This window comes from Cricetulus griseus, chromosome 8 (assembly GCF_003668045.3).
Source record: "Cricetulus griseus strain 17A/GY chromosome 8, alternate assembly CriGri-PICRH-1.0, whole genome shotgun sequence".
Classification (NCBI taxonomy): Eukaryota; Metazoa; Chordata; class Mammalia; order Rodentia; family Cricetidae; genus Cricetulus; species Cricetulus griseus.
The window spans coordinates 75,110,073-75,136,415 of NC_048601.1; the positions used below are offsets into that span (position 1 = coordinate 75,110,073).

General features: G+C 48.5%; 2 protein-coding genes across 11 annotated transcripts in view; both read right to left on the bottom strand.

Moving 5' to 3' along the window:
• The window catches only part of Sfxn5 (sideroflexin 5), a 123,910-nt gene extending 103,630 nt beyond the window's left edge, over window positions 1-20,280 (bottom strand). For 3 of the 6 annotated variants that reach the window (XM_035448587.1, XM_035448586.1, XM_035448585.1), the window contains exons 1-2: window positions 20,103-20,274; window positions 4,348-4,416 (exon numbers count right to left, since the gene is read on the bottom strand). In XM_035448587.1, the coding sequence (XP_035304478.1) occupies window positions 4,348-4,416; window positions 20,103-20,204 (171 nt within the window). In that variant the 5' untranslated portion in view covers window positions 20,205-20,274. Of the gene's footprint in view, window positions 1-4,347; window positions 4,417-19,219; window positions 19,822-20,102 lie in introns of those variants that run through there. The other 3 variants (XM_027428746.2, XM_035448588.1, XM_027428747.2) reach the window with 3 other exon arrangements.
• A 1,463-nt stretch (window positions 20,281-21,743) lies between these two features.
• The window catches only part of Rab11fip5 (RAB11 family interacting protein 5), a 40,071-nt gene continuing 35,471 nt past the window's right edge, over window positions 21,744-26,343 (bottom strand). For all 5 annotated transcript variants that reach the window (XM_035448583.1, XM_027428742.2, XM_027428743.2 and 2 more), the window contains 2 exons: window positions 24,278-24,467; window positions 21,744-24,023 (listed from right to left, as the gene is read on the bottom strand). In XM_035448583.1, coding sequence (XP_035304474.1) covers window positions 23,820-24,023; window positions 24,278-24,467 — 394 coding nt within the window. In that variant the 3' untranslated portion in view covers window positions 21,744-23,819. The remainder of the gene's footprint in view (window positions 24,024-24,277; window positions 24,468-26,343) is intronic.

Here is a 26,343-nt window from a genome sequence, read left to right on the forward strand (position 1 = left end):
CCTAGCACAGGTGGCATCTGATTCTCCCTACTCATGGCCATCTGAAGAGCATTGAAAGGCCTCCTAAGTACCTTCATCCATTCCCTGACAGGCCTCCAAGGCCACCGCCAACATCTCCAGCCTTAAGTTAAGCACTAGCCTCCATAGACTCTTCCCCAAGCAAGTGGCATTTCCGTTGGGATTTCAGAACTATAATTGTATCTGGGTTCAGACAGTGTGGTGGTTTGAAAGAAAATGGTCCCCAAAGGGAATGGTACTATTAGGTGTGGCTTTGTTGGAGTAGGTGTGATTGTGCTGGAGGAAGCGTGTCACCGTGGAGATAGCTTTGAGGTCTACTATGCTCAAGCTAAGCACTGCGGCACACAGTTAACTTCCTGTTGTCTGCAGATCAAGATGTAGGACTCTCAGCTCCTTCTCCAGAACCATGTCTGGAGAACCATGCCCGTACATCATGATACCACCCACCATGACAATAATGAACTAAATCTCTGAACTATAAGCTAGCCCCAATTGAATGTTTTCCTTTATAAGAATTGCTGTGGTTAGCTGGGCGTTGGTGGCGCACGCCTTTAATCCCAGCACTCGGGAGGCAGAGGCAGGCGGATCTCTGTGAGTTCGAGACCAGCCTGGTCTACAAGAGCTAGTTCCAGGGCATCCTCCAAAGCCACAGAGAAACCCTATCTCAAAAAAAAACAAAAAACAACAACAACAACAACAAAAGAATTGCTGTGGTTGAAAAAAAAAGTGTTGCTGTGGTCATGGTGTCTCTTCACAGCAATAGAAACCCTAAGACAGACAATTCTAGAACTTTCTAGGATGAAATATTATTGATCTGGAAAAAAATAGTTTTTCTTTTCAAGTTTGTTGCTATTCCAAATGTTTATATAATCACCTCCATTATAGACAATCCAGACAACGCCTAGATGTGACCTTCAAGGAATGGTAGCTCACTAGGGCCAATAAAACCAGCTAGAAAAATGTCTGAGCCTTATGTTCTTGCTGAGGTATAATAGGAAACCACATATCAAGTGATTCCCATACTTTATATAATCAGGGTACTTCATAGGCACCCTAGGGTGCCCATGTAGCCAGAAAGCCTTTACTTCTCCCACCATGCCTTTGGGTGATATACAAATGTGTTGGGGTTCTTTCAAAATATAAAAGCTGGCCCTGGGCAGGAAGATTATGAGTTTGAAGCTTCTCTTGGGCTAGTGAGTTCCATACCAGGCAGAGCTATACAGCAAGACCCTCTTCCAAAAAACCAAACCCACAAACAAATGACAGCAACAAAGACAGTATCTGAAGACATGGCTTGAGAGCAAGTCCACTCCTCACCCCAGAGCCTGTGAGCCACTGCCAGGCAGAGAGGTGCAGGACAGCCCTAGCAGTCAGGAGGCTGCCTCCCAGGCTCAGTGAGGAACTGCAGGGCACAGGGCATTTGGGGGTGGAGCTCAGGTATGCTGCTGGCTGAGTGGTCTTAGCTGAGTTCCCGAAACTCAGGGTTTTTTTGTTTTGTTTTGTTTTTTGTTTTTGTTTGGGTTTGTTTGTTTGTTTCAGATAGTTTCTCTGTGTAACAGCTCTTGGCTGTCCTGCAACTCACAGAGATCCACCTGCCTCTGCCTCCCCAGTGCTGGGATTAAAGGCGTGTGCTACTACTGCCCGGCTGAAACTCAGATTTTCTAAATGGGAATGCAAACTTATTGAGAACAAGTCTGCAAACAAATGTACCTGTTCTTATCTCGCCCCAGGGCAGCACTTCATGCATTATGAGCCTTGACTTTCCTCTCTGCAGCATGGGATGCATAACAGCAGCCCCGAGTGGGGCAGATTTTTGTGATTCTGATGAGGTAATGGATGTGGAACATTTACAATCACCACAGAGAAATGACAAATGTTTGAGAAGGACCAACATATTTGCTATGAACATGGCAGAGGTACATGGGTATAGAATCATGACATGGGACTGCAAAGATACAGGTGTCAATTTAAGCTGCAGGGGTGAGATAGCTCAGTGGGTAAAGGCACTTGCCATCAAGCCTAAGAACTGAGTTCGATTCCCGGGACCCATGTGGTAGGAGTGTACCAATTCCTACCACTCATGCCATAGCTCACTCACCTTGCCCTACCTGCACCTAAAATAAATAAATAAATGTAATACAAAATAAAAAATAAGAGATAGCTCAGCAGTTAAGCTTCCAGAGGACCAAAGTTCATTTTCCAGCACCTATATTTGGCAGCTCACAACTGCCTGTAAATTCAGCTCCAAGGGCTCTGACACCCTCTTTTGGCCTCTACAGGCACCAGAACACACATGACACGCACATACTCACACAGGAATACACACATATACACACTCATGGATGCATGTAAATAAAAAATAATAAAAATAAATAAAACCACAAACTGTCTTGTTCAGCATGTGTTTAATAAATGTGTGCTACTTTATATAAATATGAATTTCCACACTCATTTCTCATATGAGTTCATATGAGAAAGAAACATTTCTTAAGCTGCCCCTGCAAAGAATTACATTTTTAATATAATAATACTGACTGCTTCTCAGTCTTCTGGATAAGATCAAGTGATAATAGCAAATGTCACATGGAAGTGGAGCCATTGGAAGTCTCATACATGGCTGACAGGAATGTCACATGGAGAACCACTTTGAAAAGCAATGTGATAGCTTCCCAAGAAGTTAAACATACATTTTCTGCACTAGCCATATTGTCCCCAAGGCCAACCTGGTCTACAAAGCAAGTTACAGCACAGCCAGGGCTACATAGTGAGACCCTCTCTCAGAAACAAAACAGAGAGAGAAAGAAGAAAGCATACATCCACACAAAAGATGTTCATAGCAACTTTATTCATGATAGCCAAGCACTGGGAAAGGTCCCAATGTCCATTTACAAGTCCATAGACGAACAAATTCGTGAACACTTTTTCCATGGAGTGCTTCTCAGCACTAAGAGACAAGTGACGGACACAGCAACACAGTGAATGGCAAAGCATGCTGTTGAGGGAAGAGGTGGCTGTGGAACTCCACTAACACACTACAGTCTAGAAACAGCAAAACAGATGAGAAGCTGATGGCAGCTGGAGACAGAGAGGATTGGCTCCAACAAAGCACAAGTCAGCTGTTAGGATGATGGAAATGCTTACACTCTGTGCGCCTGTACAAACATGCATGTGTACATACGCATGTGCAACTGTGTGTGCTCGTGTGTGCACTGTGCATGTGGAGGCCAGAAGTCAGTTAACACTGGGTACCTTCCTCAATTGACTTCCACCTTATTTTTTTTGAGGCAGGTATTTTACTGAACCTGGAGCTCATCCATGTGACCATACTGGTTGAACACCACAGTGATCCTCCTGTCTCCACCTCCCCAGCTTATACAGGAAGCCTACTGCACCTGGCTTTTTTCTTTTCTTAATGCATGTGCGCAGTTGCATACGTGCTTGTACATGTCTGTATGTGGAGGCCAGAGGACAACCTCAAGTGTCATCCTTGAGGTAGATGGAGGCTTGCCATCTACCTCCTTTAAAACAGGATCTTCCATTGGCCTGGAGCTCACTGATTGGGTTACACTGGCCCTCCAGGGAGGCCCAGGGATCCTGGCTCTACATCCCCAGCACTGAGATTAGAAGTGTGTGCCTAGCACCCCATGTGGGTGCTGTTGACTGTTCTTAGATCCTCGTGCTTGTGAGGCAAGCAATTTACCAACTGAGCCATCTCTCACATGATCTTGGCCATGAATATGTGGCTGCATATGTTTGTTAAAATTCATAGAACTGTACAATTATAACAGCAAATAATGCCTTAATAAACCAGATATTAAAAGCCATGAACTATGGTTACCTAGGAGAGAGGGGAACTGAGCAAGGAGGATAATGAAAGGTGCAAACCTTTTGCTCTGCTAACCACATCTAGACTATGTGATATGCCCCCTCCCTGCCATGCTGGGGATCTAATCCAGGATCTTGCACATGTAGGCAAGCACTAAATCTCTGAACCCCACTTTGGGCCCTGTTTGAACTTTTGTGCTGAGTATATAATGTACATAATTGGTAACGATATCACTGGTGTTTTCAATAATAAAAATATTGTTTCTCTCAAAAGAGTACAGAGAACACCAATGGGATCATGGGAGAAGTCTCACGGCACTTATAGGAGCACCCTCTTGACTGACCAAACTAGACAAATGCAGAAATGTATAACCTTCCTCTCACTCAAACCTTCCTTACCCTCTTCACCTCTTCATCCCTTCTGATGACCCGACCCACACATTCCAAAGTGACAAGATATTAAAGGTCAGGGGCCCTCCATTGAGAGCCGTGGATGTGACTCACCTCAGTGACAAAGAGTGTTCGAGGGTCGATGATGTCCAAGAAGTGTCTGAATCGACCGTAGAAGGATGTCTGGGGGAGGAGGGAGAGGAGGTCAGAGGCTGTACCCAAGTTCAGGACACTGATACCCTCACCCACAGTCCCCAGGATTTCCCATGTGAGTGATGGAGTCCACTGAGAGCTCAGTCCTCATCCCAGGGCTGGGAGCTCCCTAAAATCAACTCAGAGAGACCATTGAGATATCATGATGCCAGGTGTGACGGCACACTCCTTTAGTTCCAGCACTCAGGAGGCAGAGGCAGACAGACCTCTGTGAGTTTGAGGCCAGCCTGGTCTACAGAGTTAATTTCAGGACAGCCAGAGCTATGAAGAGAGACCCAGTCTAAAAAAAAAAAAAAAAGATCCATTATGACTGGGGCTGAAGAGATGACTCAGCCATTAAAAGCATCTGCTGCTCCTCAGAGGACTTGAGTTTTGTTGCAGCACCCACATCAGGTAGCTTACAACTGCTGTAACTTGAGCGCCAGGGAATCAAATGTCCTCTTCTGGCCTCTGTGGGTACCTGTATTCACATGTGCTCAAACACACACACAGACACATATACATCTTTAAAAAAATACATACATACATACATACATACATACATACATACATACATACATATATATATCATGACAAAAAATACATACATATATATATCATGACTTCTCCAACCTTTCCTCCAGGTGTCCCCCTTGTTGTTCCCTCCCTCCGACTGTCCTGAGATCTAGTGTAGGCACTTCTGAAGTACCCAAACACCCCTGGGTACATGGGCACCTTCCCTGCTCAGGAACTCCAGAGAGAGAGCTTGACTGTCCCTCACAGGGCCCCTCTCCAAGGTTCTACTCTGCCTCCAGAGAACAGCTCCCCACAGGCAGAGCCCAAGTATGCCAGACCCAACTCACAGCCCAGACCCTTCTCCAACTCACTGCCCTGTTGCCACAGTGAAGTGCAGAAAAAGGGGCCAGCCTTGCCTAGGAGCAGGGGCCCTGGAAAAGGCAGGCTTTGTGCTAAGCAGGCTGCAGGCATTCAAGCACAATAAAAGGGAACCAAGCAACAGGGCTGCTGGTCCTTCTGCCTGAGGACAAAGCCAATGGGGCAAGACTGAGTTCAAACTGAAAAGAGGCGTTGGCTCAAGGATGAAGGGGCAAGATGCAAGGGGGGGGTCATGCCTCACTGCACTCTGGGCTTGGCCCCAAAGTCCTCCCCGAGTCCCACAGCTCTCCAAATACCCACTCTCTGCACAGTGAAGGAAAGAGAGGCCTGACTGCCACTAATTCCCTCAGTGCTTACCAGGGCAGCACACCCTGTAGTAACTCCAGTCCTTGCCCTTCCCAGTTAAGACCCTGCAAGGTCCCTGAGGGATCTCAAGGATCTCATTCCAAGCCTATTTGCTACTTCCATTTCTTGCCCATCTGCCATGCCTGCACAGGAAAGCTCCTTCCTGACTACTTCCATCCCCACCCCTATACAGAACAGAGACCAGATTAAGCCTCAGCACCTGCCGGGTGTTCGTGGTGCACGCCTTTAATCCCAGCACTCAGGAGGCAGAGGCAGGCGGATCTCTGTGAGTTCGAGGCCAGCCTAGTCTTCAGAGTGAGTGCCAGGATAGGCTCCAAAGTTAAACAGAGAAACCTGTCTCGAAAAAAAAAAAAAAAAAAAAGCCTCAGCACCTTTCCTAAGGCAGAGATGTTCTTTCCCAACCTCCCACAGCCCACGTAGCTGAACTACTCTCCACTTCAGACGTACATACACAATGTGCTTTCATATTGTCCTGGCAAAAGCTCATCCCTAAGAACACAAGGAGAGTCCTCACTGCACAGTTCATGAATGGACTGACGGTTTATAAGTGTGAACCATGTCAACTTGTATGTCCAAGTAACAATTATGGTATAAAAAAATGATTACAGTTTCATCAAATGCATGCCAGCAGTGAGAGCCCAGCGTAACAAAGAAGGAGACAGAAAAAGGATGGATTTCTTTATGTGATGCCAAGGACTGAATCCAGAGCATCATACATGCTAGGCAAGTACTCTACCAACTAAGCTACAGCTCCAAGACACGTGGATATGAAAAGATGAACAAAAGGCCCAGATGACAGCCAGTCCCTAAAAGAACCAGGGTTACCCCTAAGCAGTGGCTGATTCCAGAGCTGGGACAGGAAAGGGATAAGATGAAACTAATACATTTTGTGGTTCTAGAAGGTGGTGAAGTGGCTGGAAAGATACCTCAGTGTTTAAGAGCACTTGTTGTTCTTGCAGAAGACATGGATTCAGTTCCCAGGACACACATGGTGGCTTACAACTATCCATAACTCCAGTTCCAAGGGAACCAACAGGGCAGACATACACGCATGAGAAACACCCATATACATAAAAAATAATAAAAATACTGTATCCGTGTTAAATTCCCTGAGCATAGTGACCATATGAGAGTTATAGAGTCCTTGTACTGGAGCACACGGGGTGAATGAATGTAACCTAGTCTCAAATAGATGAGATAAAGGGAAAATACCTAAATGTACAAGGCAGCCACAAAACAGACAAGCAGGTGCTATTGTTTGATTTTCTTCTAGATTAAAGATGTCCTTAGTAGTAGCATGTAGCTCTGCTGGGTTTCCAGACTTTCAAGTCACCTCTAGACAATGGTGACTGCAAGTATCCCTTGCTCTCCTGAGACAAGAACTGAAAGGTGACTTGAATACTCTACAGATGAGCTGGGTGTGGTGGTGTACATCTTTAATCCAGCACTGAGTTTCTCTTTCAGTTTGAAGTTAGCCAGGTCTCCATAAGAAGTTTTAGGCCAGCCAGGGCTACATGGTGAGACCCTGCCTCAAAAAAAAAATCTATTTTTCATAAATGCAAGCCAGTATGCTAAGTAATATATTTTTCTTTTTAAAAAAAATTATTTATTTCATTTTATGTGTATGAGTGCTTCGCCTGAGTGTTGGGTATATACCATGTGCATACCTGGTGCCCAAGGCTGGAAGAGGGCATCAGGTCCTTGGAACTGAGTTACAGACAGTTGTGAGCTACCATGTGGTGCTGAAAACTGAACCCCAGTCCTTGACAAGAGCAGTAAGTGCTCCTAACCACCTAGCTATCTCTCCTGCCCAAGTAAGAAGTTCATTTGATGGTAAGCTCTAGGAGACTGGGGATGGCGCTTGAATGTTCCCTCCTCGTCCTCTATGGCTCCTGGTTTCTACTCCCAGACAGACCTGGCATGCAACGAATGTAGACTGATTAGCAGCCAACGGTCTTGAGGCTTCCTGAAGGGACAATGGCAGGGTGCAGCTTCAAAATGAAGGGTAGCAGGTCAAGGGAGACGCAAATGAGCCTGGGATACAGGTAAGAATCTACAAGGAAATGTGCCAAGTGGCATGACTTCTGGAAGACACCCCAGATGACACTTCCACCTTCGGAGTCACCCTGGGGTCTGGATCCTGTCCCAAACTTCCAAAGGTCCCTGTCCCTCTCTATTATAGCCACTATGTGTGTGTGCCGGGGGTGGGGGGCACGAGACCCAGATAAAGCATTTTGCTCTACAGACCACTGCAAATGGCTGCTGAGCCAGGCCTGGGCAAAAGTACACTGCACATGCCTTGCAGTTGCTCAGAGCCATCAAGAACTGACTGCAAAGAAATAAACCAACAAAGAGTGAAAACTACCATGGTCGGTGCTCAAAGAAAATGCCACAAAGCACACCGAAGACACCCAGAACTCTTCCTGTTTCTTCCTGGGGTGAAGCAGGGGGCATTCCAAAGAGCTAGGGCCCAGAGGTAACACTGAGCCCAGGGTAAAGGCTGTGATCAGAAATTGATGCCCAGATTCTCATCCACTTTGAACTATCTGCTGAGAACCTACTGTGTGTTCCACACTGTGCCAATAGTTAGAGGGAAGCCAAGCTCACTGACCACAAGAGATTGAGGAAGAAAACTCATGCCATGATAGTGTTCTAACTACAGTCTAAGGCTATTGACCAGGGTAACGAAAGCAAGAAGCATGCTATCGTCACGGAGGAGATAAAGGTTCTGTATTTATCAATTACATTTGAAATATGTAAAGGCCTTTCCAGATCTTTCCAATGTGCTTAGAAATATAGGCAGGAGACTCACAAAAGGAACCCTGAGTTGGGACGCTAAGCACACAGTCTGAGATCCTCCAGACAACTGCCCTCAAGTCTGGCTCTTACTGACTTGCTGCAACAAGGAGGCCATACAGCAGGGGAACTGTAGGGCATCTGCCAGAAAAAGACAAGAAACTCAGCACAGAAGGCCTGCTAAAGGTGTGCTAAGATAGAAATGACGCCACTCATCAACCACTCCCAGTAAAGCCAGGTTGCCAGGACAAGAGTTGACCTAAGTCCAGACTCAGACAGGACACAGGGTCTTGTTTCCATGGAGACTAAATAGTTAAGATCAGTGTTCAGTATTGGAACCAGAAACTCCTTGACACTAAATGCTTGGGTTGATTATGAAGCAAAGTGGCTTGGAACTGCCAATTCAAAGTATACCTGGGCACTAGAGATGTAGCTAAGCAGTAGAGCACTTGCCTAGCAGATCTAAGGCTCGGGATTCAATCCCCAGTGCTATAAAAAAAAAAAAAATCAGATTAGGTTTAAGCTGAGGACCTGACTTCAGTGGTAGAATGCTTATCTACCATGGGATGAACAACACAAAAGGAGAATGTGCATGCTTCATTCTTTTTTAAGTAAATATACATATATGTATGTGTTCATTTATGTGTGTGTCTGCTTGCATGAATTTATGAGTGCTACATGTGTGCAAATACTCAAGAAGGCCACAGGGCGTCAGATGCCCTGGTTGTGAGGGGCCGTGTGAGTGTTGGGAACTAAAGCTGGGTCCTCCACAAGAGCAGTAAGCACTCTTAACTGCTGAGCCACCTTTTCAGCTCTGCATGCTTCCTTCTTGCTGACAGCACTAAAACAGCAAACTTCTGGCCAGGGCCATCATGATCTCAGAGAATGGAGTTTCTTAGGGACTGGGAAATGGATCTGAAGGTAGGTAAGTGTGGTGGTCCATATGTAACTCCAGCCTTGGAAGCAGAGAAAGATGATTCCAGAGCAAGCTGGCTAGCAAGACCAGCCATACAGGCAAGCTCTGCGTTTGATTGAGTCACCCTAGCTCAAAGAGTAAGACGGAAGAACGATGGAGAATGATTCTTAACATCAACCTCAGACCTACAATACATCTGTAGAGACAAGCAGATGTACTCATGTGTATGCACACAGACATACATGCAGAAACATACATACATGCAAACCATAGTCCCTCACATGAAAATCAGAGGAGCAGGCCTTAGTAGGTTCAGTACTTAGTTGCTGGTGTCAGTTCTTGATAGACAAGTGTTTCTTGAGTTCTGTCAAAAAAAAAAACGTTGTTTCTAGCCAGGGATTGTAGCATAGGCATTTAATCCCAGCATTTAGGAAGCAAAGGCAGGCAGAGTTTGAGGCTAGCCTGGTGTACAGAGATAGTTCCAGGACAACCAGGGATACACAGGGAAACCCTGTCCAAAATATCCCAAACAAGCAACCAAACACAAAACATTGTTTCCCTGCAGAAAAACCATTTACCTGTATCTGTCCCTCTCTGCCTGTTAAACAGAATGCAGTTTTTACTTTCTCAGTCTGATATCATTTTAGTTTCTCAGTACTTTCAAATGTATAGTCATCCCCTCCTCCACCCCCATTCAGCCTGGTCTCTGCTCCATCACACAGGACATTTTTTTTTCTTTCCCTTTTTTTCTTTACTGGAAGAATGAGTCAACGAAACCTATTCCTTCCCTTTCTCTTCACAAGTGAGGTGAGTCAGCTCACTGTGGGTAGCAGCCCGCCCCCTGCAACCCCAAGCTGCCCCCCTTCCCAGGTACAGCCCAGGAAAGGCCTGAGAGACTGGCTAGGCCCAGTGACAGCCTTTAAACCACCCTTCTTTAGGAAGGGCTTGCACAGGATCAAGCTCCTGGGCATTCAGCTGGTCTTTCGCTGCGTCTGAGCAGCCCAGGCATCTGCACTGCATCAGCACCATGAACAACCTTGGACTTCTCAAGCAGAGCCACATCTCCAGGATGGTGATTTCATTGGTTAGGGTGGGCTTCAGACACCGGTATCAATTGGAGAGATGGTTCAGTGAATGCCGCTCTTGCAGAGAACCTGAGTTCAGTTGCCGGCACCCACACTGGGTGGCTCAAAACTACCAGTAACTCCATCTCCAGGGAATCTGATGCCCTTTTCTGGCCCTTTGGGGAACTCACACTCACACGTGCAAGCACATGCACATACATAATTGAAAGATACATTTTTTAAAAGATACCTACCCAGTGCTCTGGGAGTTGTTGAGTCCCCTCCACAGCACAACCCCCACGAGCTACTTTTGGCAACAGTCAGCTCATGAAAGGATTCTAGAAGTTCATTCCAAGCAAACTCTATGAGAAATAGGCTCTCAGCCACACGATTCAGCCCACATCAACCTCTCAACTTTGATGTGAGGGGTGTACTTTGCCACCCAGTCTCTCTGAATCCCACAGGCAACCTGGGCCTGTTAGCTCTGGCCCATTTCACAGCCCAGCACACAGCATATGCTCTGGCCCCCAGGTACCTGACCAGGTAAGTGAGATTCCTGAAGAGCAAGAACACTAAAGAAGTAAACAAACCAAGTTAGAGAGATGGTTCAGTGGTTAAGAGCACTGGCTGCTCTTCCAGAGGACCTGGGTTTATTTCCCAGACCTTCACATGGCAAACCACAATTGTCTGTAACTCCAGTCCCAAAGTATCTGATGCTCTCTTCTGACCTCCATGAGATACAAGGTGCAAAGACATACATGCAGGCAAAACATCCATTCACACAAAAAAAGACAAGTCAAATAAAAGGCATGGGTGCAGCAGAAGTAAACAAACCAACACCCGTGACTCTGCATAGACGGAGGGACAAACAGGAAGAGGCCTGTGTGCTTGTTTCCTATTCTGGGTCCCCAACTTGTCAAATAGAACGGGGAGGGGGCTGAAGAAAAGGAGGGAACACTGTGGAAGGAGGCTGGAGAAGAATGTAGTAACTCCACAGATGGAACAGAGTGGAATACTGTCTTCTGAACACATGGCTGTCACACGCATGAACACACAGCACCTGTGGGGACCTGTGCGAGATCAAGCCAGTCAACATCCTGACACGGATGGAGGAGGGGCTCATGAGGCCTCAGCCTTAACAAGGAACTAATGACTGTTGGGGATGGAGAGTCATGTCCTTTAAGGGTGTGGCTGCTGGTCGGTCCCCCCAGAGAAATGCCCACAGCCATGCACATGCTGGCAGCACTAAACAGATCAGAGTTGTTTTAAAAATAAACAAAAAGAGAATATGAAGGTGGGGGAGGGGAATGGGGCTGGGTATGACTAAGATACATGCATATGTGTATATATAGACACATGCGTGCGTGCGTGCGTGCGTGCGTGCGTGCGTGCGTGCGTGCGTGCGTGTGTGTGTGTGTGTGTGTGTGTGTGTGTGTGTGAAGGTTTTATATTTAGTTATGTGTAAGTTGTGTTTCTTCTGTGCACATGAATGTAGGTGCCAAAGGGTGCCAGAGGTGTCAGATCCCCTGGAGCAGGAGCTACAGGCTGTTTTAAGTCACCTGACATGGATGCTGGGAATAGAACTCAGGCTGTCTTCAAGAGCAGTCCACACTCTTAACCACTGAGGCATCTCTCCAGTCCCCCAGTGTATGCCCCCTTCAGAGACAGGGTCTCACTATGTGGCTGTAGCCATCCAACAACTCACTCTGTAGACCAGGTTGGCCTTGAACTCACAGAGATTTGCCTGCCTCTGCCTCCCAAGTGCTAAGATAAAAGGCATACGCCACTATGCCCAGCTTCAAACTATTTTTTTTTTTTGTTTAAGAAACTGAAAATAAGGCTGGGTGGTGGCGGCACACGCCTTTAATCCCAGCACTCGGGAGGCAGAGGCAGGCGGATCTCTGTGAATTCCAGGCCAGACTGGACTACAGAGCAAGTTCCAGGACAGGCTTCAAAGCTGCACAGAGAAACCCTGTTTCTAAAACATGGAAGAAAAAGAAAGAAACTAAAAATAGAAGAGGAGGAGAGAAGAAAGACAGTTGTGTCTCAGAGGCTCCTGGGAGGTGAGCTGTCCTCTTTTCACTAGCAATGTGAGGGAGTATTTAAAAACAAGGCAGAAAAACAAAACAAAACAAAACCAACAAACAAAACAAAAAACAGGACAAAGGCACAGGCCAAACAGCACCACAGAGACATAACTAGCCACATCTTTGAGGGGAATTCCACGAGACAAACACTCCAATTTCTTCAACACATGAGGGGGAATAAGGAAGCCAACCAATAGGCAGAAGGAACACAAAAGTTACCACATACTATACATGAAAATCGCCCCTCTGAGGCTGAAGGGAAAGGGGTGCAAGTCCCAGGCCAAGCTGGGCTACACAGGCAGACCCTGTCTCCAAAGTCACCGCAGGAGACTGGTGTGTGGGTGTTCACAGGACTCTCCTCAAAGTCAAGCTGCCACACCTTCATCAGATCACTATGACTACGTGAAAAGAGCTTCCCAGCAGAGCTTTGAGTGTGGACAACCCCTCACAGAAGGTACGGTTGGGAGGGTCTTGGAACACTCTCTGGTGTATCCAGTCACTGCTCATCCTAGTCAGTCATACGCAGCACTATCCGAGTTGCATGTGGCCTCAGGTTAGGGGTATAGATGGGGAAAGATGAGGGGAGGGAGCCCCACCTACACAGCCATGGGGGAGGCACTCATCCATGCTGGGTACAGATCTTCCAATGTGGCAGCTTCATGGCTGCCCATGCTCCTGCCCTCGTCCGTGCCCTGTAAGTAAGCCTCATACACTCATTGGTTCCCCAGAGTGAATTCCAGCGGACTCACACCTCAGTTTGTTTTTGGGGCCTTAGGAGCAGAGGTAGACATTGCTCCCATCTCTCAAAGGAAGCTGTTTTAGCAACAGTGGGACTGATAGGGAGTGTGATTCAAACTAACAATTTCAAAAAGCAGTAACAATCAGGGAAATGTGACATGACTCATTATTTGATACTAAGAAATGATGAGGACTGGAAAGATAGCTCAGTGGTTAAAGCACTGTTGCTCTCGCAGAAGACCCAAGTTTAATCTCCAGCACCCACACGGTGATTAACAACTATCCATAATTCCATTTCCAGGGGATCTGACAACCTCTTCTGACCTCCAAGGGCACTAGGCACACACATGGTGCATAGACATACATGCAAGTGTATGTCTATGTACACTCATACACATAAAATAAAATAAATCTTTTTTTTTTTTTTTTTTTTTGGTTTGTCGAGACAGAGTTTCTCTGTGTAGCTTTGGAGCCTATCCTGGCATTTGCTCTGGAGGCCAGGCTGGCCTCGAACTCACAGACATCCGCCTGCCTCTGCCTCCCGAGTGCAAATAAGTCTTTTAAAAGTGAAAAGAAAATAGAAATGAGGAGAGACTGGAGAGGTAGCTTAGCAGTTAGATGCTTTTGCTGATCTTCCAAAGGACCTGAGTTCTGTCCCCGGCACCCATGTCAGACAGTTCACAACTGTCTGTAACTCCAGCTCCAAGGAACACCTCAACACTTACGTGAATATACACACAGACATACATACACACAAATAAATAATAATAAAAGTTTTGGAAAAAAGAATAATATAATGAGTGTGCCATGATGGCACAGGCCTGTGACCCCAGCCATAGGGATGAAGGCAGGAGGATCGTATAGCAAGTTCAAGGCCAGACTGGGCTACATGAAACCCTGTCCTAAAAAAGCTGAGTGGTGGTGGCAGTGGCACATACCTTTAATCCCAGCACTGAGGAGCCAGAGGCAGGAGGATCTCTAAGACCAGTCTGGTCTACAAAGCAAATTCCAGAACAACCAGAACTACACAGAGAAACCCAGTCTCAAAAAGTAAAAAATAAATAAAGAGTGGAGATAGACTGAGGTGGTGTGGGGAATGTTGCATTCTCGTTAACACTAATTTTATTTGATATTTTTTTGTAGATTTTTTTATTTGAATTAGAAACAAGATTGTTTTACATGACAATCCCAGTTCCCTTCTCCCTCCCATTCTACCCTACCACCTCCCCCCAACTAAAACCCTACCTATCACATATCCTTTCTGCTCCCCCTGGATGGTGAGGCCTTCCATAGGGTGTCATCAGAGTCTATTGTATCCTTTGGGATAGGGCCTAGGCCCACCCCCTGTGTGTCTTGGCTCAGGGAGTATTCTTCTGTGTGGAATGGGCTCCCAAAGTACAGACCTATGCTAGGGATAAGTACTGAACTACTACAGGAGGTCCCATAGATTTCCAAGGTTTCCTCACTTGAGGGGTGAGGAGGACATGAGAGAACAGAAAGGTTGAGTCAAGGGAAGAATAGAAGATAACAAGAATGGAGATACCACAATAGAAGGAGACAGTTTAGGTTTATTTGATTTTTTTAAAGATTTAAATTTTTAATTTTTATGTATGTGTGTATGCACGGACGTACGTGTGTGTGTGTGTGTGTGTGTGTGTGTGTGTGTGCGCGCGCGCGCGCGTGTGGTGTCACTCTAGAGGCAAGAAGAGAGAATGGCATCATATCCCCTGGAGCTGCAGCTATAGGCAGCTGAGTACCCTGACGCAGATGCTGGTAACCACTGAGCAACCTGAACTCAGGTCCTCTGGACAAGATTTGTATGCTCTCTTAACGGCTGCCCCACCTTTCCAGCCCTGTTTTCAAACCCCTGTAACAAGCTGCAATGTGGAGGACACTCACTTCTGTAACATGCTTCCCTCAAAGCCTGCAGCTCTGTCTGTCCATGTGGAATGCACTAGATACACCCAAACTGAAGATATGCTACAAAATATTCCACCAATTCTTCCCAACACTGTCAAGGCCAAAAACTGAAGAAAAGTCTGAGAAACTCAGACCAAAGGATACTAAAAAGACATGCAACCCAAAAGCAACCTGGAACCCTAGGAACCAAAAGAGACATTAACATAAAAAATAAAAAGTACAATTCAGCCTGGAATGTGTTGATTTTTATCTATTTATTTTTTTATTATTCATATGTTAAATAGATTTTGGGGTTTTAGCTTTATTCGGCTTTTTTTTATTTTACTTTTGTGGGAAATGGTTTCAAGACAGGGTTTCTCTGTATAGTAGCCTTGACTGTCCTGGAACTTTCTTTGTAGACCAGACTGGCCACAAACTCAGAGATCCACCTGCCCCTGTCTCTCAAGTGGTGGGATTCAAAATATGCATCATCTCACGTACCTATTTATTTATTTTAATTTGTTGTGTGCCACACATGTGTGGGTGCCCACAGGAGCCAGAAAAGGGTGACAGATCCCCTGGGGCTGAAGTTATAGGTTATGTGTGCCACCACCTAACATGGGTGTTGGGAACTGAACTTGGGTCCTCTGCAAGACCAGCAAACACTCTTAACTGCTATACCATCTCTCCAGCCACCAATTTTGATTTCTTATGTTTGACAAATATACTTTGGCTCTCTGAGATATTAAAGGACCTTGTGTGAGAGCTATTCAGAAATTCTTTGTTCTAATTTCTGTAAATCTAAGAGCATTTTTTTTTTAATTTTGTAAAACAGACCAAGCTGGGTGTGGTACCTGAAGACTACAACTGAAGTTTTCCTATGGTCTCCAAACACAGGGGAACACAAATGCAGCACACACACACACACACACACACACACACACACACACACACACACACACACACCTGTTTTTAGATCAACCCACTGACTACTTAGTAAATGAAAAGACAGGATGCTCAGGTTTGCTTCAAAGCAATGTGTTGGCTGTGAGCGTGAAGAACACAGGTGAAACAGGTTGGCCTTAAACTGGCAAAGCTGAAGCTGCATAGTGGGTAGCCGGGAGTTAGAAGATGAAAGGCTCTGGTTTTGTGGTTGAAAACCTGCAGAATAAGGAATAGTGACATGAGCAGACCTCCCTGGTACAGGTACCTTCATCCTACCCACAGGATCGCAGCCATGCAAAGTGCCGACCTGACTAATTGGATCTCCTTTTTGTTTGCTTTAGAAGGTCATAAAGCATTAATTCACAGAGACAAAGAAAAAGAAAAAGGTTGACAGTAAATAAGCAAGCCTGGACTCTGGAGCTAGGCTGCCCGGGAAGTCAATGAACCTGTGAACTGCAACTTCTCACCTGAAAACTAGAAGACACTGTAGATGTCACAAAGGGCCGCAAAGTTTTCATAAGCCAGGATGCAGGACAGGGTGCACTTGGCCACCATCATCATCTTATGGAGCAAAATATAGCCATAGCCAAAACCCATCTATCACCCTTTGTCTACGATCTTATCCTGCTCAGTGCTGCCCTCCCACTACCTTCCTTCACAGAGAGAACTCTGAGCAGGGAAGGGCTTCCAGAGAGAAAGGAAGGCCTCAGTTCCCAGTCCTACCCAAAGCACTCAGACCAGTGCTGTAGCTCAGCTAGAATGTTTGCCTAGCATGCACAAGGCCTTGGGCTTGGCCCCCAGCACCCCATAAAACTAGGTGTGGTGCTGAATGCTTGCTATCCCCATACTACAGAGGTGGAGGCAAGAGGATCAGAACTTCAGTGACATCCTTGTCTACATGGTAAATAGGACGACGATGGGGTGGGATGGAGGGTGGAGGAACCAGACCACACAACATGAAAGGTGAGGATCTGAGCATGCTGGGAATATACCATGGTTTATGAACCACTGTCAGCAGACACCTGCCAGGCCAGTGCAGGCTACTCTCAGCAGTCATTAGATACCTACTGTATGCCAAATACTGAGAACAGGATGCAGGACCCAGATGAAGATGGCTGGGCCCAGGCAAGGAGGTAGAGACAGGAGGACCAGATTTTCAAGGTCATCCTCAGCCACATAGTTCAGAGACCAGGCCCTGAAGGACCTTGCTCACTCAGAATATATATGACAAACTACTCTGCCTTTAGAATTACCTGAAAGAGTGGAACATGTAGCCATTTTACAAGATTCCTAAGGGACAATTTAGGTAAAATTTAACCAATCACAGACTCAAAAGTCGATTTCATTCAATTCCACAAACCCCATTGCAGAGCCTCATTCATTCACAAAGCTCTGTGACACCCTTCTGCCACTAGACATTATGCTAATGTGATAACCTAAGGGGAGCACAACATGACACAGCCCTGATACCATGGATTATATGATCAAAAGTGGAAAACATGGTAACAAAGAAGACAGCAAGTGTAACAAAGAAGCCATGGTAACAAATGAGGCTTGGGGGCGGGGGTGATACTTTGTTGATAAAGTAGGAATGAGGAGGAGGGGGAAAGAGTTGAGAGCGGGAACAAGAGAGATGTTCCATGGGTGACCCAGGCATGGGAGGGAATAGAATAGGTCTAAGGGTTGAAAACAAACCAGTATGGCGGAAAGAAGGGTGCAAGTAGGGAGTCAAAGGTCAAGGAGTGGGCCCTGCAGAACTTTGGGTGCCTTCAGATGTGAGGTCTGTATCTCAAAAGTAGAGAAAACCACTGCAGGCTATTTAAGGATGCTGTGAGTATGGGAATCACCTGATCAGACCTGCACTGCTGGGACTCTGCCTCAGAGAGAAGGGAAGAATTGGAAGAGAGCCAGAACCGGACAGGAAGCCGGGGGATCTGTCAGAGGCCCCCATATTGGCCCAAGATGGTGGGGTCTGGCTTAGCCCTGGAGAGGGTAGCTATGAGACTTGTTGGGGAGAAGCAATCACAGCCTCTGGCTGGATTGAGAGAGCAAGGAAGTATAGAGAAGAATCTAGGTTTATGACTCTGGCACTTGGGTGGCAGGCTGAGCTGTTTGCAGAGGGAGGGGCAGGTGTGAAGAAGAAGAAGTTCTCAGCATGGGTGAATCAGATCTCCTGGGCACCCTTTCTTATTAGGCCACTATGCTGCCAGCGGTGGGAACCTCGCAGAGGTAATGGCATACTTCACTGCTAGAGGTAACGGATATGTACAGCTGCAGGAACTACACCTCTTCAAACACACTCCACCAGTGATCAGAGCAAATAGCCCAGTGCAGAAAGCCAATAAAAGGTACTCAGTAAATGCCTGTTGGGTAAACGGATGTCTCAAGTGCCACCCAGATACCAGACACCAGGGAAAGAAACCCTTACTCAGGGCATGTTATTAAAGCCTATCTGGCCCTGGGTAAGATCAACCCCTTTTCTCAGAGTTGAAGGGCCACTGGGAATAAGCTGCGAGGTTCCCACTGGGGGTGCAGGAGGGAGTTTGGTGTTCTGATAGGACCACAGGGTGGTGGTTCCAAAGGCAGCAAGTGTTTCCCAATGCGGGGCGCCTGCCTGGCTGAAGAATGAGCAGAATAAGGGGTGGAGAGAAATGAAGAGTCACTCAAGGCCAGGCACAGGCACACCTAACCGAGTCGCCATAGGTGGCATTTTACACTAGCTGGGACATTAATTCTCTCCAGATTCCTCCATGCTGAGACAGTCTATTTTTAAAAGAAATCAAGTCCCATTTTAAAACTCTAGGGACATTTTCAGAAAGCTCAACTCTGTGAGGTTGGGGGCTGAATTTGGACCCAGTCTCACCTACACACACACACACACACACACACACACACACACACACACACACACACACACACACACCAAAAGCCACTGCATCCACCTTGGTAGCATTTCCTTTCTTCCTTCAAAGTTCTCTCTGGCACATCTGCTACCCCCACTCCTGGCAAGCCCAGGATCACTTCTGCTCTGCAGGCAGCCAGAGGGTCTGCGGTGTTGGAATGCGCTCCCAGGCCCCTGGCTCACAGACCTGGATCTCCGGTTCCATGGCCGAGTTAGTGGATGCCCTGCCGGGTTCCTGGGTTTGTGTGTCCGGGGGATAGGCTAACCACAGTCACGGTGCACCCCGAAGAGCCCGAGCAGTGTGAACGGGGGCCAGCGCTGCGCAGCGCCTGAGAGCAACGAGTGCGGGACTGGGTCGCGCTTGGGACTCTCTGGAGGAGCGCGGCGGCTCCTGGAGGATGACACAGCGTTTCCCTGCACCCGGCTCTCTCCCGCGTCCCAGCCGCATCCCGGCAGAGCACGCTAGCAGGCCGGCTGGTCTTGTCACTGAAGCCCCGGCCCGGGGATGGGGATCGGGTCGCTGCACCCATGCATGCGGTCCCATCCTAAGATTCACGTAGCACCCTGCTGGAGGTCGAGGAACCGGAGCGTGACCGTGAGGCGTGGCCAGGGAGTTGTGCCCCGCGACTGTCCCGCAGCACACAAGGAAGGTCAGTCCCACTCGGGGAGAAGTTGAGAAGCGTTCCAGCCACACCACCTTACCCAAGCAGCGCGGGGCTGGAACTTTGCGCCTAAGGCGCACTTGCCAGAGCGACCCCTCCGAGCCGCTCGGACCCGGGACCCGGGACCCGCGTGGCCAATCACCGCGCGACGCGGACGGGGGCGGCGGCAGGGCGCGGGCATCCGCGGAGTGACTGCGCCACCCGCCAATAGAAAGCCACGGTGGGAGACCTCGCCCATCCGATTGACCAATGGGAAGAGAGCGGCTGCAGCTGAGGTGCCCGCACTAGCTGTGGGCTCTGGTGGCCGCGGGTTAGAGACCCTCGGGCTGAAGTGACTTTGCAGGAGCCCTGGCGCGGTCCCCTCCCCTGTGCCTCCCTCCCTCGTGCGGGCCTCAGCCCTTGTCTCACCTGCTGAAAGCGGGGCTTGCCCAGCTGGAATGGGGGCGCATCGGTGGAGGCGTTTGCGGGACTGGCCGCTGCCGCCGAGGCTGTGGTCGCTGTATCCGCCATGGCCACTGACGCCCGCAATCTCCAGCCCTTTTAAAATGTCCCTCCTCGGCCCCCGCCACAGTTGCCTCTCCCGATTGGCCGTGAGCAACCGCAGCGAGCAGGGTGCGCAGAGCCTTGTGGGAAGTGTAGTTTCCCCCAGTTCTGAGCCTGACAACCCCAGACTGCAGAGAACTGCACCCACGCATACCTGGTCTTGGTTCCCGCCTCCAAGCAGCAGGCATCGGCATTGCTGGGAATGTGTGCAGGTGCGGATGTACTCGCGGCCCTGAGTCTTAAGACCAGGAACCTCCTACAAACGCGGGCCCGACCCGGGATCAGAGAGGCAAGGACTCCAGGAAGAGTGGGGTTAATTCAGAAGGCCTTCAGCAAGGAGTCGCACTGCGGGATTTTCCGCAGTTTCTTGTATCATATCCCTGCCTTCAGCCATTCTGTCACTGCCACTCTCTTAAACAAGCTCCGCTCAAGCTGCTATGACTCTTGAGTATTCTACTCATACTTTTACCATGGTTTGATGCGGTTCTTTTTCTAGGCTCCGCCTAAGCATTCAAGGATTCCATCACCCACCCTACATCCACAAAATCCGCTTCAGGATTCTGTACCACGTGGCACTCCTTTGCCTAGTTACATGTAGCTCAGGCTAGCCTGGAACTATGTAGCACAGGCTGGCCTCAAACTTGTGATTCTTCTTCCTCTGCCTCCCAAGTCCAGGGATTATAGGTGCCAGCTAGCAGACCAACTATGGGCTTAAATATCTTTTCTACGCTATGGTGAGAGGGGGTGATTTTTTTGGTTGGATAAATCTTCAGTGAAGGTATAGGAGGGCTCACACTAGGAACTCGATGTGTTGGGTGAGTTAAGCATCCTGAGAGACTGCACTTTTTTGACCCAAGGAAGTTCCCTCCCAAGCCTAATTATCAAGAACCAGCCACGGGGATTCACTGGGAACTACAGATCGCACTGGGTAATAAACACACACTCCTGCAGAATGGCAGGGAATGGCAACTGCAGTCCCAGCTCAGTCATCTAGTTGATGAGCCAGACTGGGCATAGACGGTGGGGAGACGCTGGTCTCACCCAGGACATAACTACTTGATTCTAGGGAAGCTTCCAACCCTAGATAGGGTTCAGAGTTAACTCGGGGTTACCCTCCTGCCCTTCTGGACACTGCATGAGACAACTGGGGGGTCCAAGTGCTCATCCAGTCACTAATAGCTGAGCCACAAGGGACAGAACTCCCAAATGATGCTAAAGCTGAGGAGAAATGACGGATAACCAAAGAACAGTTTTTATCTTTGGTTTGTATCTTATCTCCTCTTTCTAAACTCAGTGACATCAGAACAGAAATCACAAATTTTGCCCATTCCCCCTCAGCACTCGCTAAATTCATGCCTCTGATCAGTGCCCAGTGAACCCGGGCACCTGAGGCGGCAATGCCCATGATTTCAAGGCAGTGGCATTGTCACCCAAGACACACACTGCCTCTCCCACGGGCAGGCTCCTTCACCCACTCATTTCAAAGCAAGAACACACCAGGCCAGCTGTGGTACACGGACTTTTTATTCTTCATAAAGTGCTCAAAACATGAAGAACAAGCTCTTTATAGACAGGAGTTTCAACTAGGAAGACAAACGGCAGAGCAGTACTGTGCCTGCTCACTGCTGCACTCTGTCTGCTGCACTCTGCAATGTGTGGTATAGAGCAGACACAAGCAAAACCCTGGCTTCAGTTCAGAACCTCTCCTAAGACACCCCTGCCCTGGCCACATAGGGAGGCCAAACAGCAGGGATGGGCGAAAGATGAAGAACAGGGCTGGAACCAAATAAAACCCAGAGGACTACCTAGCAGAGGGACTCACTTCCTCAAGAGGCCAATGACCCCCACCCCCCAATGTGGTCAAGAATCTGGGAACAGGTGGCTACTTTCCTCATTTCTGAGTTGGTCTACAGTTGATAACTGCACTGTGGGAAACCCCATTGTGGGGTTCATCTACTTTATGCTGGCAGAAGACTGACATCATCCACAGAGCATACCCTCCTGAGGTGTTCTGAGTGAACTAATGACCTTGCCATTAAGAGACAGTTGTTGCCTTTCCACTGGACCAAAGGCATCTTTTTCAGCATCTCACCTCCTTCACACATATTTTTTGCTAATGCACAGCCACCAAGGACCCCTGCAGATGCCATGGGAGACCTGCTGTATTCACAAGCAAACTAGAAGCTGGGCCACGGGGTAGATACTTGGCTTCAAAATGCACTTCAGCCAAGCCAGGAAACATGGAAGAGGTTGGTGAGCAAGGAGGCTGCACAGCAGCTTACAGAACAGCTGGAGAGCCACAGGCATTTCCTAAGTACAGGTATCTCCTAAGGCAGAGTGAAGCCTCCCACTCCCAGACAAGCCCACTGGTCCAGCACAGCTGGGACCCAAGGCCAGATACAATATGGTGCAGGGTAGCCCCAGGTTTACAGGATGCTCAAATGTGGGTCAAGGGAGGAGCAGGAAGTGGGAGGAAGACTTAGGGGTAGCAGCAGGTTGGTCAGAGCCTTAGCTGAGGTGCTTCTCAGGGAAGCAAAAAGCCTGGTCCACCTTCCCCTTTCAGGACCCTAACAGCCACTTTTATGTGCTCAATAGGAGGGAGGGGACACCAGGGCCAGAGAGAGGTCTACATCCAGAGGCTCTTGTCCTCACCCACCAAAGGCACATTTTAATTGGTTTCCAAAAGTTCTGACCCCACAGTAGCACAGTTTTGGCATCTGGACAAGTGGTAAAAACAGACATGGAGGCCTGATCCCCAAAACATGAGCAGCCCAAAGTCCCAACCTGGAGGTTCTCATGTTAGAGAGGTAGGGAGAGGCTTGGGAGCAAAGAGTCATTCTATTCTCCCTGCACCCAGCCCCACCACCCATCACCACTGGGACATGGAATGAGAGGGTCTGAAGAGGGGTGGAAGCAGCTGAAGAACACAAAGACACACACACACACACACACACACACACACACACACACACACACCACCACCACCACCACCACCACCACACTGTATACATGCTCCACACACAGCCCAGACAGAAAGAGAAACAAGACTAAAACACACAGGCTCCCTACTCTTAGGGCACAGGCACAAGGCTGAGGTGTAGGTGCCCTGGTTGTCTACAGTGCACAGACAAGCAAGCAGCCTGATCCCCATCTCAATCCCAGTCAATTCAAGGAGAACCTCCAGGTGCTAGAGGGACATGGAGATTAAGGGTCGGCCAAGAAAAAACAACTGACCAACCTCATGGAGTGATTAAACCTGTGCTGGCAATCCCAGTGTTGCCCTAGATACCACAGCTCACTCCAGAACCCACAGCTCACTCCTGCTTCATCTTGACAGCTAACATCCTTGTTCCAATTCTCTAAGGGGCTCCCAAAGCTACAAGTGTAAAATGAGCAGATAGGAAAGACCCAGGGCTGTAGTGGGGAGTTCAAAGGGGCCCCATCCAGCAACCCTAGTAGGGGCAGGATGGGGAGGGGAGCACAGAGTGACCATGAGAGCAGGCTGTGCCCAACTCAAGTGAGAGTGGTCAGTGGAGGGCATTACACAGGTCCTCACCAGCCCGCCAGGGATGGAGCAAAGGGTTACTTGTGGGGGGCCGGGGAGATCTGCAGCAGCGTGGGCGAGGTCTCCATGATCCTCACCAGCAGCCGGTCAATGTAGCTCTCCAGCTCCTGCACATGCTCGTCTCTCTGGCTCAGCTCACGCTCACGCTGCAGGAGCAGGCCAATGAGCTCGTCATGAGTCAGGTGATAGTACTTGGCTGACTGGTCCAGGAGAGCAGAGTCCTATGGCCAGACAAGATGGAACTAAGAAGGGGAGACGCAGACCTTCCACCAAAACCCATTTCCCCCCTGTAGAGCCCCAGACTCTGGAGCAGCCCATTTTTAAGGCCAGAGATACCGTACCCCACATCAGAGCTGTAGCATGAAGAACTACCAGCTACCTGCTCTGCTCTGCTCTGCCCTTCAACCTTACTTGGCCTCTCGCCATCATACCACCTGTTCTCTCAGGTGCCTCCTAACACTTTGCTGGGCCTCACCTTCAGCCTCTTCGTGTCCACAGTTGGGCCAAGCTGTGATGCTGGAACCACAGACTGGATGCTGCCAGATGTGACAGTTTTGAGCTTCTCCAGTCCGCTGCTAAGGGCTGTGCTCAGGCTCGTGCGGGGATGTTTTCTATCAGGGCTAGGCTCCACAGGGGCAGCGCTGAGGGGCTTCACAGGATGGGGACTGCAAAGACAAACAAGAGGTGAGCTGAAGGGTAGCCCAAAAGGTGAAGTCACTGTCTGCGTGACCACCTGACCTGGCGAATAGCTGATGTCTCCAGGACACAGCACCCTGCACACCTCACCCCACCAGCTTCAATCCAGCACAGACAACTGGCCTGTACCTGTACCCTGTCTTTGCCAGCCATTTCCCTTCCCTCATCTTCTCTACTTTCTCAGTTTCCCAACTGTCAAGACTGTGGGTATGAGAATGTCAGGGTTAAAAGCAGGACAGACCTATACATGTGGCGCTTCCTCACCTCTCTCTGCTGCTGGCTTACCATAAGCCTCGGGACAAGCCTCTAAAACTCACCTTGACCTTGACCCTTCCTCCTCTCAAAACCCTGCCCAGAGCCTGGGGACTGCCTTTACTTTCTAACTTCTCACTTTCCTTGAGTACTCAAGTCGAGACCTCAGTGCTGCTAGCCCAGCTGCTGGGTCCTTTCCTTCACCTCTCAGAGCTCACAGACACATACTACTCTCCCTCAAGACCTGAAGCTAGTGTCCTGACCTCTACCAGCCTCTTCTCAGGCTAAGCTGCTAGCTCCCTGGCTTCTCCTCTCTCCTGCTGGACACCCCGCATCTCCCCAGCTGCAGCCCAGTTGTTATCTCAAGGCCAGCTTCGTCCCTGGGGTTCACCTAGTTATACCAAGTTTCCCTCACACCTGCTTTTTCCAGCAGCAGCCCTCTGGTAGGCCCTAAAACTTGTCCTCTTCTGCCTCAACCATCCTCTCCTCTCCTAGCTACAGCTGCCCTCCAACCACTCATCCTGTATTCTGCTAAAGGATACTGGCTTTCCAATTCTGAAAATTCTTCTAATGGCTCCTTTCTAGGTAGAATCACAAACTCTATGGCAACTTGGCCTCTGCCGTGCCTCCTGGCCCACAGCTTCGATGATCTTTTGACCCTTACAAAAACTGTTTCTAGCTAAACATGATGACCCACATCTGTGCAACTACAGAAGTGGAAACATCAGGAGTTCAAGGCCAGCCTCCATTAGATGAAACTGCCTCAACTACAGTGCCCCCTCCACCAAAAAGAAAAAGAAAAAAACGGTTATTTCTCTACCTGGGGTACTTCCCTTCCTTCTGAAAACCTAGTTCTCACTACTATTTCAAACCTATGTGCAGTCATCTTCTTCAGGAAGCCTACTGATTCCCTGAAACTAAGGTAATCCTCTTCTGGGGTACCTGGGTGCCTAGTTATGCAAGGCCTAAGCAGCAGGCCCACAAATCAGCTAACCTGACCTGGGGGAACCTCATAAATCCACTCTCACCCTACTGGGGCTTCAGGCCTTCAGGCAATGAATGGGAAGCAAAGCCACTTAGTCTCAACCCCAACTTAGGCTCAGGCCAACCCCAAGAAATAGCACAGCTCCTTAAGACAGGGCTGGTGTTTATTCTCACAAATAAGAAAGCATATCAAGCTGCACACAGGGCAGAGCAGTCCTTTCAGCTTGGGGTCTGCACTGGAGATTGTATAAAAGTAGTTAGTTCTAAGGCCATCTGTCTGAACAGCCACCCTGGACACATGGAGGTACCCCTGAGGAAGTAGCTATTGTGCTGGGCTCTCAGCCTGATCCCCATTCATCTGAGAAACAGAGACAGTACTATGTGCCCACCACTTCACAGGGTAAGGTCATGCTCCACACAGACATGGAATAAAAGCTATTCTGGAAAGGAACCCGGTAAGTGGTGAGTATAAATAGAGGTTATACTGCAAGACATGGGCCAAATGAAGATACTGTCATCAGGAAATGAGGAAACCATAGCCACCAGCTCCTTCTCCCCATGGGGGGCACAGCCCCATCCAACACTGGGGGGGTCAAAGTCCCTCCCTGA